General features: G+C 35.4%; 1 protein-coding gene across 1 annotated transcript in view; it reads right to left on the bottom strand.

The window, feature by feature from the left end:
* Positions 1-16,059, bottom strand: part of KLHL13 (kelch like family member 13) — a gene marked incomplete at its 5' end in the record, with an annotated part of 119,668 nt that overhangs the window by 68,760 nt on the left and 34,849 nt on the right. The window contains one exon of the mRNA XM_081081137.1: positions 6,955-7,020. Within this exon, the coding sequence (XP_080937263.1) occupies positions 6,955-7,020 (66 nt within the window). The remainder of the gene's footprint in view (positions 1-6,954; positions 7,021-16,059) is intronic.

The following is a 16,059-nucleotide window of genomic DNA, read 5'->3' on the forward strand; positions in this document are numbered from 1 at the left end:
TACCAAATTGTGTGCTCTGTTTATGTTCTACCAATCAGTATATAACCATCCTACTCACCCAACTTAGTAAGATGGTTAAATACTTTAAAGAACATAAAAAATTAACTTCTGCACAACAGAGCAAAATTCTTACTCATTCAGGGGTCCCTAATATAGGAAAAGAACTGTTCACATGAATGGCTATATACACTTGTGTGCATCTGTATTTCTTTTATTTGTTTCAGGAAATTGAATACCAAATACATTAAAGTTTTTTTTTTTACTAGATATTCAGATATGTAGTCTTGCTAAAAAACCAAAATGAAAATCCCAGATGTTTCTCAATAAAATTACGTTGGAAAGTAATCATTTGATTTTTTATAAGCACCTTCTCACATGTCAATTTCATTAACAGAACTGTGTGAATCCTTATAGCTCCACAAAGGATTTACACAAACTACTGTAAATGTGGCTATGCCTTGGAATAATATAGTACCTATCTCCTTCACAATACAAACAAGTAGAAAAACACAATTGTTGCACAGGTATATATTCATGGACATGCATATGTATATGTATGGAGAATTCCTCATGCCATGATGGCATAAGGAATGTATTCTCCCATCTTTAACATTTCCATAGGAGAAGAAGGGTACTAACTTACTTGGTTTTGTTTGTTTGTTTTGGGTAGATACAACAATAAGAAGAACTGGTAAGATGATAAAACAGAAAACAATTGTTAATGGGGCCAAAGGAGAAAAAAAAAATGACTGGAAGGAGAATGGAAAGCCAGAATGGTAGTGGTCCCTGTTATTTACGTAGCACCTTTTATAATTTGGGGTCAAATCCATGAGGTTATGGGATGGGAGGACAAAAATACAGAAGGACTGAGCAGATAACAGGTAATATCCAATTGTTGAGGACTCATGACTTACAGATTCTGATTTCCCCTGCTCTCTCACTACAGCTGAAAGAAGGGTTAGCAATGAATGAGAAATTCAGAAGTTTTTGCACTTCCTTCTTCCTTTTGTTTTCTGCAGTATCTACATTCTTTATGGTTTTTTTGGGGGAGACTACTCTTGAGTGCTTCATTTGTATATTATTCCCAGATGCATATACCCAAGTAAGTCTTTATGTATCTTTGTCATGCACAAACAAAATTAATTCCTAAGTATTCACATTTATTAAAAAATGCCTTAAGCTCCAAACCAAAGTGCTTGTTTGTGTGAGGAGGAGGAGTGGTGGAAACCAATGATTTTCAAATTTAAACTATTTACATACAAGAATTTGCATGACAATTTTACTAGGTGTGCCGGTTAATAATGCGGATTTTTTTTCAATAGATGGAGTTACACATGTTGATATATATGTGATTTGATATGCATGCTATTTTGTTATATTGCTCCTTCAGATTATCACTTGTTCCGATCAATGGCACACACACTTTCTGAGCAGCACTTCAAAACATACGAAGAAGTGGAAAATTTGGTATCTGAATGATTTGCCTCAAAACAAGAAAAGTTCTATTCAGACGGTATCCACAAATTACCTGAAAGATGGGGGAAATGTGTAGCTAGCAAGGACATTACTTTGAATAAAGCACTTTTGATGTTTCTCTTGAAATCATCATGTTTTCTTTGGACTACAAAATCCGCATTATTAACCGGTTAACAGTTAATCTGGACTTTTAACCAGTTAATAGTTAATTCATATTATTAACCAGTTAATAGTTAATCCACACTATTAACCAGTTAATAGTTAATCCATATTATTAAACAGTTAATAGTTAATCTGCATTATTAACCAGTCTCACTTTACCTGCTTGAGAAGCCCTCCCCAAATTCCTGCTCCTCCTTTAAGAAGGAATCCCTGAATGTTTCTATTTCCCTTATTGACAACTACTCCTGGCATTGGAGAGCAGTTAACCAATAATTGTTGAGTAAATTGAAAAGAGTTTATAAGCAGAGTGATTATATAAGAATTGTGTTGAAAGGATATACCGTGGAAGGTTTTTTAAATGTTGTTATTGATTCTGCTATAACTAAGAGCAAAGTTCAGGTAAAAGGAATATTCATCTGTTAAATTGTTAATTTCAGGCTATAAATCCTTAAAATGAAAAGAAATTAAATATGTACATTATCTTGTTAAAAATAAGTGTGATAACAAAAATGTCCCAGAATACATGCTTTCTTAAATGAAATAATTGCATCACTATAGTGATGATGGATTGCTCGAATGAAAAATCTCTGCTCTCATCTCAAATAATGGTAATTTATCTGTTTAGTTGTCTCTCCACAACTTCCTAAGAAACTACTTAAATTACTTTGGGTAAATAAAATATCCAAACATTGTTAGATTTCCTGAAGTGTTTGTACATTAAATCTACAAAACTATCAAAATAAAAAGCCATTTAAGATGTACAGTTTTACTGAAAGAAAAGTTAAGAATATAGCTCTACTGACTAAAAACTCTCTATATATAAAAGCCTAAGCTCAATGCAGGAGCTGCCCCCTGGTGGTCAGTGTGTTCCCACAGCAGGAGCACCACACAGCTGACCAACGGGGTGCCAGATGCAGGGCTCACGGCTAGCTAGCGCAGCTGAGGTGGTGTGAGCCTCTTCCTATAAGAACTGACTGGGTGCAGTGGGGCCGGGATGAGCAGGAGTGGCGCAGCACCAGGCCTGAGCTCAGGCTCCTCCCTGTCTGCCTGCCACGGCCTGATCCCTGCAGGCCACGTGGAGGGACACCATTGGTGCACAAATCCATGCACATATCTGTGCACCGGGCATCTAGTACATTAATATAAAGCTTTTCAAATAGTTTTATGACTTTGTTTTAATTTTGGTGGCCTCAGATATAGAAGCAAAACTACAGAAGTTCCATGAAGACAATGTAGTTAGCAATATGAGAATCTTAATTTTTGTAAATCCTGAACTATTTTGATATGAGTAAACAATTTCTAATAATGTTTATCTATGATGGTTGAAAAACTTTTCAATAATATGCACATCACATACCCAGTCTCAAAAGGCATGTCAGTTAAAGAAAGTCATCATTTGCTATATTTTACATTACTTATACTTGTGTAAAAATCTAAGTTACCAAAAGACCTTTAGAGTAATATATGACATTTTCCTTTATATTCCAATTAAAACAAAATTATGTTATTATTTTTAAAAATTATATTTATATCCTTTCATCCAAAGAGGAGTTATACCATTGACATCTGTATCACAAATGTTATAACTAAAAATGAGACCTAGAGGATTACCTAGTCTTCCCATCTTTTTTCCCCCTGCGTATTTGTAAATATTGGTTTCAAATACTTATAAAGCAATCACAATAATGTTTTGCTAACCAGAAGCAAACACTTTCATGGAAAGCCAATCCTAATGACTCATTAAAATAATACAACACTATTTAAAGTTTCCATGAAAAGGGGCCCTTTATATTCAATTGTTTTAACCATTCCCCAAGCCTAACCATGAAAACTTGAAATTTCCTGTAGAAACTATTATTGACTAAAAAGAAAAGGTTTCAACTACATAATGAATGAAAAATATCCTAAATTCCAAAGAAGCTCAACTTCAAACTTGAAGCCTGAGATCCAATGCCATAACATGGGGTTTAACAGTTTTCATAAAGGTATAGTTTATGGTTACGGAATTTGCCTACTATGGTGACATCCAAGAGATTTCGCAACCAATTCAATACCTCTATTTTCATGACTATTTTGAGATTCTTCTCATTTTCAAATTTAGAATTCTTTTCTTCAGTGATTTTAAATTATAAAGGTGTTGTTTTTTTCCCTTAAAATTGGGGGTATAGAAACAGTTACACTGAAATATGTCAAATATATGGTGGTAAGTCTAAATTATAAAAACTAGCCAAAAAGCATATAATTTCAAATTGCTATGCCTAAAAACATATTTAGCAATTCAATAATAATCTATGTTCTAAGACATCATTAACTCATGTTGTATGAAGTGTTTATGTGTTACAAACTAACCACAGAAGTATTCCAGGGTTATGTCTAACTTCCTTACTTGGATGCAATGGTGGTCCAATGAGGGGGGGGGGGGGGCAGAATCATTTATTTCCCTTTATTTCATGTTCTATTATTACTAACTAAAGTAAATGTGATTTTGATTAAAAAATAAATAAAAATCCAGTTCATCTTCTAGGGTGATCCTAGGTTTAAGCTAGATGCAATTTAAATTTGGGTTTCCTGACTATCTTTTTAATTCTGCTTCAACCAGTAAGTTCAGAACTAACCACTTTATTTCTTCAAAATCAAATATATGTTTTAAATAATCAATTATTTCTAGTGGAATTCTGAAGCTACATAATACAAGTAAAATATACTTTCCCTTTAGCTAGCATATATTTATGCATTCATTCCTTATTCAGCTTGATCTAAATCAGAGTTGCTACTGAGCATTTTTGAGTCTTCCAATACAGCAGCGGTTCTCAACCTGTGGGTCGCGATCCCTGGGGAGGTCAAAGGACCCTTTCACAGGGGTCGCCTAAGACCATCGGAAAACACATATGTAATTACATATTGTTTTTGTGATTAATCACTATGCTTTAATTATGTTCAATTTGTAACAATGAAAATACATCCTGCATATCAGATATTTACATTATGATTCATAACAGTAGCAAAATTACAGTTATGAAGTAGCAACGAAAATAATTTTATGGTTGGGGGTCACCACAACATGAGGAACTGTATTAAAGGGTCGCAGCATTAGGAAGGTTGAGAACCACTGCAATACAGTATGTGGCCATTTTTTTTAAATTAAAATAATACTGTTCACTCACTAAATGAAAATATCTATATTTGAGGGCTTCCAGATTTACCAATTTTTGAGGTTCAGATTTGTAAAGCACAGAACAACATAAATTGTATTCAAAAAAAGAGTGAAGAGACAGCAGAATCAAGCTTAAATAATACCATAATAGGGAACAAGCATTAGCAAATTGATGAATTAGGATCATGTTTTTGCATGTGTCAACTAAAACACATTTGTTTAACCTGTGACCTCCAGTATCCCTTTGTACACCATAAGCGTTTATGGATGCAAGTGGCAGATTTTTTAAATTAAATTCAAAATATCGTGGTGTGTGAATATGGTTTCTGTTTTGGACACGTGGCAGTTAACTGGAGTACAGTAGCCTTTACTGACAGTGTGAGGTAGACTCCTTGAACTTGACAAACACCAAAATCAATCAACTCACTATGTCTAGCCCAAAACGTGTGGAGAAGATGTGCATGCTGAATTAGCTCAATCATTGGTAAGTACTGAGAACTTCCAACTTTGCTAGATGTTAAAGTATACAATATTCCCTGGCCACAAATCCTTTACAAATGAATCAGGCAGAGTGCATATTCACATATGAAACACAAGTAAGCATACATATATTACGACAGAAAGCCTTAACTATCCAGAATCCTGGGTAGCACAGTATTCTAGCCAGTTTTTTAAATGAATTTAAATTTAAAACTGGGATAGGTTAACTCTTAGAATATCAGAACTCATTTATTTTTCACTTTTTTTTAAAGTTTATCTTTATTGTTTAAAGTATTACAGATGTCTCCTTTTCTTCCCCATTGATGCCCCTCCTCCCCACTCCTGGCCCCTCCCCAGGCATTCACTGCACTATTGTCTGTGTCCATGGGTTATGCATATATGCACATAAGGTCTTTGGTTGATTTCCTCCCTGCCCCCTATTCCCTCTGAGGATCCTTACACTATTTTTCACCTTTTGGTAGAAATCTTTCTTCCCTTTACCATCTTCAAGTCAAAAATGCACACAAGCCTTTTAAAAATATCTCCTAGCAAACATAACATAAAACAACTATTGTACTTCAGAGGTAGATATAGCAATGTGCAAGTAATATCTGTCATTCCTCGACCTTGCCTGACTCCTGCCCTCATATGCTTTGACAAGGAATACGGATGCTACTGAGAGAAAAGTGGCTCTTTTCTTTACACCCCAATACATATAACAAGAAAAACATCCTCTATCTTGAAGGCAGATGCTCTCAAACTAAAATACGCATAAGAATCATGTGGGGTGAATATTTAAAATGTGGAAGTCTATAGAAGTCTGGAGGTGGGGCCCAGTAGTCTGCATTTTAAACAAGCACTCCCAACTGATTTTCATGCCTATTTTACTAAACTTGGAGGAACACTGCTTTAACCCGCACTCAAGATAACCCCAGTTATAGTGAGATTCTGTTTTCTTTCTCAGCCCCTGGCCTTCCTCAGTATATCAACATTGGCTGCTCAGCACTAGTTGTCAAGCCACGCTGTCCACAACCATTATCTTGCCCTCCCACACTCCAGATCCTTCCAGGTCTGGGAGAGTCTGAAAGCAAGGTCACCATCTGGCTGACAGATAGGCACAAAGGCAGACAGACAGATGTAAAGTGGGAAACTGTGAAGTATAGCAATTAGGAGACAAAGGTAGTAGCAGCTATATTGATGTGCAATATAAATTGAAAAGTTAAAAATTTGTTTCAAACTTTTTTGATGAGGAAAAAATGCAGAAGATGACAGAGCTAGGCACCTGTGGTCTGGCTACAGCTCTGCCACCAACTAGCTTTGTGACTTCCGGTGTTATGTTCCCTCATCCCTAAAATAGGAAAGCTGCCACTTTCTTTGCTAGACTCCCAGCAATGTTATGAAAACCAACTGAACTTGTATTTGTGAAAGCACATTGGCAAATACAAAGCACAATACAATGACACGTGGTGCTTTTTAGCAGAATAATTTCTTTCTCTCTCTCTCTCTCTCTCTCTCTCTCTCTCTCTCTCTCTCTCTCTCCCTTTGTCGTAATAAACACAGTACCCTAAATATCATTGAAAGTTTTCTTGAGACTGAATGCCTTATAGTATCTCAGGGTCTTTTTATGAAAATAAATTCTCATTGACGAAAAGGTAAAGGAAAATGCAGACCCTTGGACATACCCTGAAGTTGATTTTTTGAATATATCCTTGAAATCGGCTTGTTTTAAAGACAATTGTCTCCGTCTCCTGAAAGTGGAGTGCAAAAAAAAATCTGGTTAATTGTGGCTTTATTGTATTTTGTTTACATTTTTCAAAGCATACTCTGCAAATATTTTAGCTGTAAATTAATAAACCATGTTTATAAATCCTAAACAGTTAAGATAGCACAACCATTAAAAAATATCTAAATTAGCATTTTTTAAAACTTAAAAGCCATAAGACTCTATTTGTTTTTAGAAGCTCTCTTAATGTTTTAGAAAGTCTGGCATAAAGATTGACATTAAATACAACATTTATTGGCAGCTGATCTAAAAGACTAAACTAGCCAAATTTGGACATAAGGAAACACTTTTCCAGTAAATATATATTCAGCCTTGGAATGCTTTGTCATTTTCTAGCTTTGTAAGCCCAAAGTTCAATTATTTGCTGATATACTGTTTGTCCATAAAAACCTGAACACAAATGACACATATTACAAGCTTTCAGAGAACAGATGGCTAATGTTCTTCTAGGTTCATTTACTACCAATTTTCTTATTTTCATAGTGCTTGTAATTAATAAAAACATATAAAGAGATGTACTGTCTCCAAAGAGAAGATTTTGTTTTTGTGAAGTTCTGTTATATATCTGTCTCCTTTGGGCTAATACAAAAGGCAACAGTGAACATACTCTGGTACTGCCTCCGGAATGCAGTTTTAAAAATAAAGACTACTACAGAAGTATTGCAGCATATACAATCAACTCTCTTAAAAATTTTTAAAGAAAGCTGGCAGGTGTTTGAGGAGCTCTAACACAAATTGAATTTATTTACATTTACTTAATTTATGTCGTTTTTCACTTATAGAAGGTAAACATTACTAAGCAATACTCTTATCTAACTTTGCCTTAAAATAAACAGTTTTGGCTTTTTTTCTGGGTCTTCTCACAAAGCATTATTGCATTATTAAAGTCACCACTAAATCAAAGTCATAGTCTAATAGTATCTTTAGGAAGACCTCGGCAGAGAACTTATACAAAATGTTATCCTAAATCTAATGACTTCTTATGCAAAAGGTAGGCAGCAAGTATTTTATTTATTTTTTAAATTGTAAATTCATCACAGCATCTCCTTAATGACAATATTATTTCAAAGTCTACTTTTAAAATGCTATATACATAACAATTATTATTTTTGAATCATAAAAAGCTACAATGGGTTAAATTCATATTTGTCATATTTTAACACTAAGCTTCACCAAGCAGATAACAATTATATATATATTTTGCTTTAAAATACATTAAAGTGTCTTTAAATACAGCTTATTTTATATTCTTATTAATATTATCCCTTTCCTTTGTGTGTTTAAGAAGAATCTGGTGTGCCACCTTCTGGTAACTGAATGAAATTATGTATCTACACAAGTCACTATCCTTTATTTTTAACTTTAAAAATACATATATATTTCTAAACCTGTATTACATTTAAGCTACATAAATAAATCTACAGCATATTCTGAAATAAAGTAAAAATTCCTTCGTGATTTTTTTAAATCCAAGCTTTATATATGCTTCCTATGATTTTTGCATGGTTACCAATATGTCTCCTGAATTCTACAATACATATAAAATTGATTTTTGTACACCGCTTCACAGCCACACATGAAAACAACAGGCTTGCTATTTTAATGAATAAGTAACAGCAGTAAATAAAGGAAAAGAAAGGTCTCTTACCAATAAGCCCATTTTTCTCTTAAGGTTTGAACTCTCATCATTTGTCATGTTCTTGTGGATCCCTCTCTCATCAAATTCTCTGGAGTTTTAAAGTTGAGAGCTGCGATGCACAGCTAGGCTCTGCTACATAGTAGCGCACCCCAGTGCATCTGCCTGGTATAACACTTCAGTTGTAGCTCTCAAAAGCAGAAACAGGCTTTATATATTAAAAAACCTATGCACTGTACACCTTCCCTTATTTGAAATTGTAGTCAGCATGGTTGAACTATTTATATTTCATATCTTAATTCCTGACCAGATAGAGTATCATAACGACATGAATCTCAAGCTTAGCTCCACAACAATAAAAGGGAACAAACACCAAGAGATCTGACTTAGAAAAAAAAATGTTTACCTGAAAGTACCCTTAAATATTTATTATCTTTAAGTTTTCCTTCTCTAGTGCCCCTGGTAGCTAGTCATTAAATCCTATCCTTTATTCTTTATCTATTTTCTAGGAATCTACCCCTTACTGTTTCTTTGTTTAAACAAATGAGCTATTTCAAAAAATACTTATAACTGCTCTCTCTGCATCTCCCATCTTCAATCTATCAGTCATATTGCTTCTAGATAGCTCTCTTAAAATACTGCTGCACATGATATAAATTAAGTGGTCAATAAATATTTTATTCAACACATGTTAAGCATTTGCTACATATTAGGTGGGTACTCTGCTAGGAGATATAATTGATGTGAAGAAGAATAAGACACAGCCCCTTGCTTGCAGGAAGATCCTAGTTGAATGAGAAAACAGACATGTATATCCATGATATGATATAGAAGCTTTAGTGGAGATGTGAGGAAATACAATGTGCTGGGAGGATCAGGGAAGTCTTCAGTATGACTGGAAGGAGTTTAGGGTACATAATGTTGAGGTGGTAAATTTTAAGGTATACAGACCTTATATGCTAGTAAAGAGGTTTGGATTTTACACTATATGCTGTGAGAAGCCATTTGTTGTATAAATGGATCACTTAAGGAATTAATCAAACATCTATGCCCAGCACTAAGAACTCACTACAAGCTGGCCAATCTACTCTTCCAATGAGCTCACTGTCTAGTATCCCCTAAACCAACTTCCCATTCTATATCTCTTGGACTTACACAAAAGGCAGAGAAGCAATCCATTCTATATTGCAAACTTGCTTTGCTCTTTCTCACCTTTGCTCCAGAGGTCCTCCTGCATGAAATCTCTTCACTTTCTAAACACAACTCATCCCTCCAGATCCAGCTCAAATGCCATTCTATTCTGTGATGTATTTCATTGCAACTTGAGTCTACAGTGATTAAATGTTCCTTCATTAAACCATTCCTTCTTTCTAATGTTTGGCACATAGTGTTCAAGAAACCTTTTTGGTCCTTTGCCTATAAAGTGAAGCATGATGGTGAGGCGATGATACTAAGGCAAAAGTCAGAACCTGAGGGCAAATGGCCTAAGAAAGCATATCTCCCCAGACTTCACAGCATATACTAATTTCAATGACTTCCTTCACCACTCTCAGGTCTGAAAACGAAAGGATATGAATTGCCAAAAGAACTGGATCTGTGTTAGTCAGCAACTCTGCATTACTATGCAACATTGCTGGCTGTATACATCACAGATCTGGTTTAAAAATTTCAGAGAACTGATGAGAAAGGGATACCAACACAATAGCAGAAGGTATGGGGGTGGGGGACTGTGATTGTGTTTTACTACTTGCAGTAGACCAAGAGAATTCACCTGAAGGTGCATACAGGAAACACAAAGAATTTATGAAGACCACAGAAAGAAACGGGAGAGTGAGGATATGGGATTTGGATCCAGAAGGTTTAGAATCTCATAAGGAATTGTGCGGGTTCAGAAAGAGCCACCCCAAGATGTGCCTTAGCGCTGTGCAAATTATTTTGAGCTATTGGCACTGAGACCCCGCTGACTGAAGAGAAACTTCTGCTCTTCCCTTAACTATCTAGAAGAATTTAAATTAGGAGCCTGGCTCAAGGTAAGAGTTATCAGGAAAAATTACTTCTTACCTATCTTATGGCAGGACAAACTGCTAATTATTGAACATGTGCTGTCCCTGCAGTTACCTTCTGAAGCCCTAATGTGCATCACTTCATCCCTAGCTCAGAATGTCTTTTTGGGGGGGTTGTTGTTATTAATCCTCACATGAGGATATTTTCCATTGATTTTTAGAGAGGATGGGAAGGAGGGGGAAGAGACAAACATCGATATGAGAGAGACACATGGATAGGTAGCCTCCTGCACATGCCCTGACCAGGACCAGGATCAAGCCTACAACCTAGGTATGTGTCCTTTACGGGAATCAACCCCTAGACCCTTCAGTCCTCAGGAGCCGACACTCTATCCACTGAGTCAAACCTGCTAGAGCTACCTCAGAATATCTTAAATAAAATTCCCTTTTCTGTCTCTGAACCTCTCCTGCATGTGGGGTCCCTGACACTCTCATGTGTATGAGGTACCCATACATACCGGTATATATGTATTAGATTTGGTCATTTTCTCTTGCCAATCTGTTTCATGTCTATTTGATTATTAGACCAGCCAGAAGAACCTTGAGGGTGGTGGAAAGTTTGTTCCTCCCCCATAGTATTAAATGACAAAATCCAAGTGTAAGAAGGAGATGCTTTAAAAAAGGGATAAAAGTGTTAGCTGGGAAATTAATCTAGGACAAAAAGCTTTACCAGAGAAACATGTCCTGGGGTGTAAATATTTAGTGTTCTCTCCCTGTGGAACCACACCCCATTATGCTCAGTGTCAAATACCCAGAAAAGCTTTCCCTGATGTTTGCATTTAGCATTCAGCTTTGTCTCATCATCCTTATGCATGCATAATCTCTTAGATTTATGCAATGATGCAAAAACCATGGTGCTTTCTTTTATGTAGACAATAAAAAATATTTTCGTCTATTCAACCACTTAATGTTAAAGTGCGTTAAGAGGATTCTGCCAATAATTTCAAAAAGTCGTTGATACTAGAAAATATTTTCTCAATGACTTGAAAATTTCCCAGATAAAAGCTGTCTACACCTTTCTTCTTGTTTATTGAGCACATGAATTGACCACTTTCCTTTCTAACTTATAAAGAAAATATTCAAATGCAAAAATAAAACAAAGAATGTAATTTTGGGTATGTGCCACACTTTTCTCAAGAAATCTTCAAAAAATGGTAGTACTTAGGGGACATAAAAATAATTTAATCCACTGAGTCTTCAGAATAATGTTTCTAAGCTATGTATCAATGGTACCATAGATTTTTAGAACAAAGAGAAAATAAACTAGACTATTTCCTCATTTAGATTTGTGGGAAACAGAACAATTGCCAGAGTATTTCCTTGAGGCCTGGCAGAAGAAAAAAAAAAGCAATAATCATTTTGTATTATATTTTAAACTAGAATAGGTATTTTATCCAACTAGTTCATCTAGAAGTTGTAAAAGGAGAAAAAATGGGAGTAACTACCTCCTGGTAGTCCACAGTAAGTCTCATATTATTAGCAATTTCAGTGACAGAGTCTATGTCAATCTAGTATAAATAACTCATTTACATTCCATGAAAAATACTATCATCATGTTATCTCATCCATGGTACTCTTCTCCTTTCTTTTGGTGTATATAAGATGGCTCAGAGCACGGTAAGTTAAATGGTTTATAGAGTTCTCTATCATGCACTAATATCCTTGGATGACAGATTTTGAGAAACATAGATCTAAAGAAAGGTTGGTCAGGAGTATTTATATTGGGAGCAATAGCTCTTATTCCTATATCCCAGAAGTTCATATTTCAAGTGAATTATCAGACTCCAGTAGTATTACCAGTCAATCTAATGGGAAAGATGGGGTCAAAGTGAAGAAAATGATTTGAAGTGCCGTTTCCTGCTACTAATAACTCTGTCTGTATTGTCACTGGATTAGAAAAGATGGCAACGGAAATAGAAGGCCACAGTTGCACAACCTCCCATTCCTATTTGAATGAGTCATAACCTTATTACATATCCCAAAATGTAACAAAACTCAGGTCATACCACTATAAGGTATCAGAAATGATTAGGAATAGTTCATGACTAATTCAAATAACCTAATAGATATCAATTATTCTAGGTTGACTATAAAATATGTCCACTCATAAGTCTTCTTCTACCCATTACTATTACAAATAGTTATAGTGAGACTCTGAAAGGACCAAAGATACATATGACAGACCATTGGGAAGAAGAAAATTTTATCACATAAATTTGAAAACATGGTAATAAGCTAAATGACATTCTACAGACAGAAGGATAGACATATGGAGTTAATGAGGAAGTTAGAATATTTCTATTTATCAATTACTTTCCAACCTAATTTTCTAATCCAGATACTCCACAAATTACTTGTTTTAAATGTCAAGTGATAGCCTCAGTAAGCAGAATTCCAAGTTAAAAAGTTTATTATACCTTTTAATTTTTAAGAGTCTCATTTCCATTTTCACCCAACCCTGAGGTAGGCAATGCAGGTGTTAATATTCCCATCTTACTAGTGAAAAAAACAGAGTTATTAGATGATATGGCTCAAGTGACATAGTTGCTGAGAGAACTGGAAAACAAGAATCCAGGTCCCTTGACACCTAATTCGGTGTTCATTAGGCACCTCAATATTGTATTTATTTTAGGGGTCAAAAACACAAATATGATTTCTAAATACTACCAAACAGGGAAAAAAAAGAAAAGTCTTACACACCAATCCTGAGAAAGTAAAATGCTAGAGGGATGGAGGAATAGGTTATGAAAGATATAGAATGCTATATAATTAAATTTGCAGAACTACCAACCTATACCTAGAAGAAATTTTTTCCCAATGCCAACTTACAGAGACCCCTTTTATCCCTCAATTAGCAATTTCTTGGTATAGACCTTAAAGGTTCTATACTCTAATTCTCAGTGGTTTAGCATATGATATTAATTCCTTGCCCTCCTTGTCTACCAAGCAAATATTTTTAGCCATACCTGTGTCCAAGCATATCACCTTCCATGAAACCATTTCTTTTTTTTTCTTTTTTCTTTTTTTAATTTTTTTATATATATATTTTATTATTGCTTAAAGTAATACAAAGGGTATTACATATGTGTCCATTTCCCCCCCCTGCCCTAGACAGTCCCCTAGCCTCCCCTATCCCCCAGTGTCTTATGTCCATTGGTTATGCTTATATGCATGCATACAAGTCCTTTGGTTGATCTCTTACCCCGCTACATGAAACCATCTCTTACATCTCTTAGCAAACTCAAGTGCTAGGTTTTCTAAACTGGCATGGCACTTTAAATATTATAGCTCCTTTCACTTTGGATTATCACTGTTTCCATAAATTACAAACAAGACTATAAACTTCTGAAAGCTGCAGTTGGGTCTCCCTTATGTTTTTATTATACCTAACTCAGTGCCTATCTCACAGTAACCCTAACTTTAGGAGACAATTTTGGTGAAATTAAGTCAGCAGAGGGAGCCTCTCTCCTCTAAGACTAAGCAGTTTTCAGATGATAATTAAACAAGAAATCATTAAAAGGTCTTATCCTTCTAAACTAAGATGTGAATAGTAAAAAATAAAAGATTACAATTACAAACAGTGTACCTAAATTATTCCTTATGATGTTTGTGTGGTAGACCCTGTGTGTGCCTAGCAGGTGCCCAGAATAGTAGGTATACAACTGAGGGGTGAAGTGACTGCTAAGCTAAACTGAGCAAAGGAAACACTTAGTTACAATAAGGAAGGGAAATGCCAATCATCACTTGTCTAAGTCACGATAGTAGAACGGGTAAAGCTAGAAACTGAAGAAATGCATTTTGATAGATTGTCACCACCAAGATCAGTTAACATTGAAATATGAAATAGCATCTCCTAAAACCAATTGTTTCTACAGACTGCTAAATGAAAAGGATAAAAGCTTATTTTGGACTGTTACATCCTATTAAATTATTGTAACTAGCAATAATGAAAGAGTACACCACAAAATCCAATTTTATCAATAACTACTCCACGAGATTTCACAAAAAGTATAAAATAACAGTGAATTCAACCAAGCAAGCCATGGCACATCCCCAATACCTAGTAACTCAAATGGTATGCTGAGCAGTCAAGAGGAAAATACACAAATGAACACAGGAGGGCCCAATACTAACAAGCCCTTGTAATTTCAAAATAGTAAAAAAATACATATTTGACAAAGACCTATGAATCTTCTGTTCCAATATGAGAATTATAATTTAGGTTTAAGGAAATGTCTCAGATCCCTATCTCACCCCAGATCCTGGCTTCTCCCTTTATTCAAACTGGTAGGGTAGAAATATCAAGGATACTAACATAATGAACAATATAAAGAATAAAAGGTTCCCCATAGGGTAGAGCCTGTTCACACGGTTTCACATATGCATAGGGGGTGGAGGCTTCTGTAGCTGTGAGGGCTAACTTACTTTTGCAGATCATTAACCACTGTCCTCTGGTGTGTACTGGGATGCAGTTTGAAAGGCTGGAGGCTTTTATTTAAACAGAAGTAATGTGGCCTTATAAAATAGAGCTGTGTTTTGCTAACACCGGACTTGAATTTTGCTATTGGGACACAGAAACAGTGTATAAGTTTCATGGGCTAGTTGGAAACACACGCGTCATAAAAAGCCTTTGGTGTTCTGGATCCTAAAGGAAAGATTGGCTCAGAAGCCACAGAGAACAGCCAGATAGCCAGACAGGCAGATACTAACAATTAAATGAAGAAGCCCCAATACAATTAAGAAACAATAGCAAAAAACAAGATGGTGTATGTATTAACCAAGTCAAGAGTGAATTTAATACCCCATCACTTCTAATCCAAATTTTAGAATTAATTAGCCTTCCTTATTGCTTTCATCATCTCAATAGTCTATTCAAAAAACTTCCATTGCTCCTTATTTGTGTGTATGTATTTGTAAATTCCACTTTCAAGGTCCCCTCAGCCCCAGCACACTTTATTTATTCAACCCTATTTCCCATTATAGGCCATCCCATATTGGTACACAACTGGAAAATGCAGAACCCTTCTAACTGGAATTGCCATGGGAGCTATAATTTTTAAAATGCACTTTATTATTTCTGTGGATTCAAGAGAGGAATACGCAAAAACAATTTGGAGAGAGGGAGGTAGAGTAGAAAGGGAAATTATCGAAGGCTTTTTCTGTCCCCAAATATCTTCTCCTACAGTGCCAACTCTCAACAATAAACTTTCTCCCTCCCTCCCTATCCATCCATCTATCCCCTTTCTCCTCTCTTTCTCTCCCTCCCTCTACCTCCCTCCCCGTCTCATTGTTTGCTCTGTACTAT

The sequence above is a fragment of the Myotis nattereri genome, assembly GCF_964212035.1.
Source record: "Myotis nattereri genome assembly, chromosome: X".
Classification (NCBI taxonomy): Eukaryota; Metazoa; Chordata; class Mammalia; order Chiroptera; family Vespertilionidae; genus Myotis; species Myotis nattereri.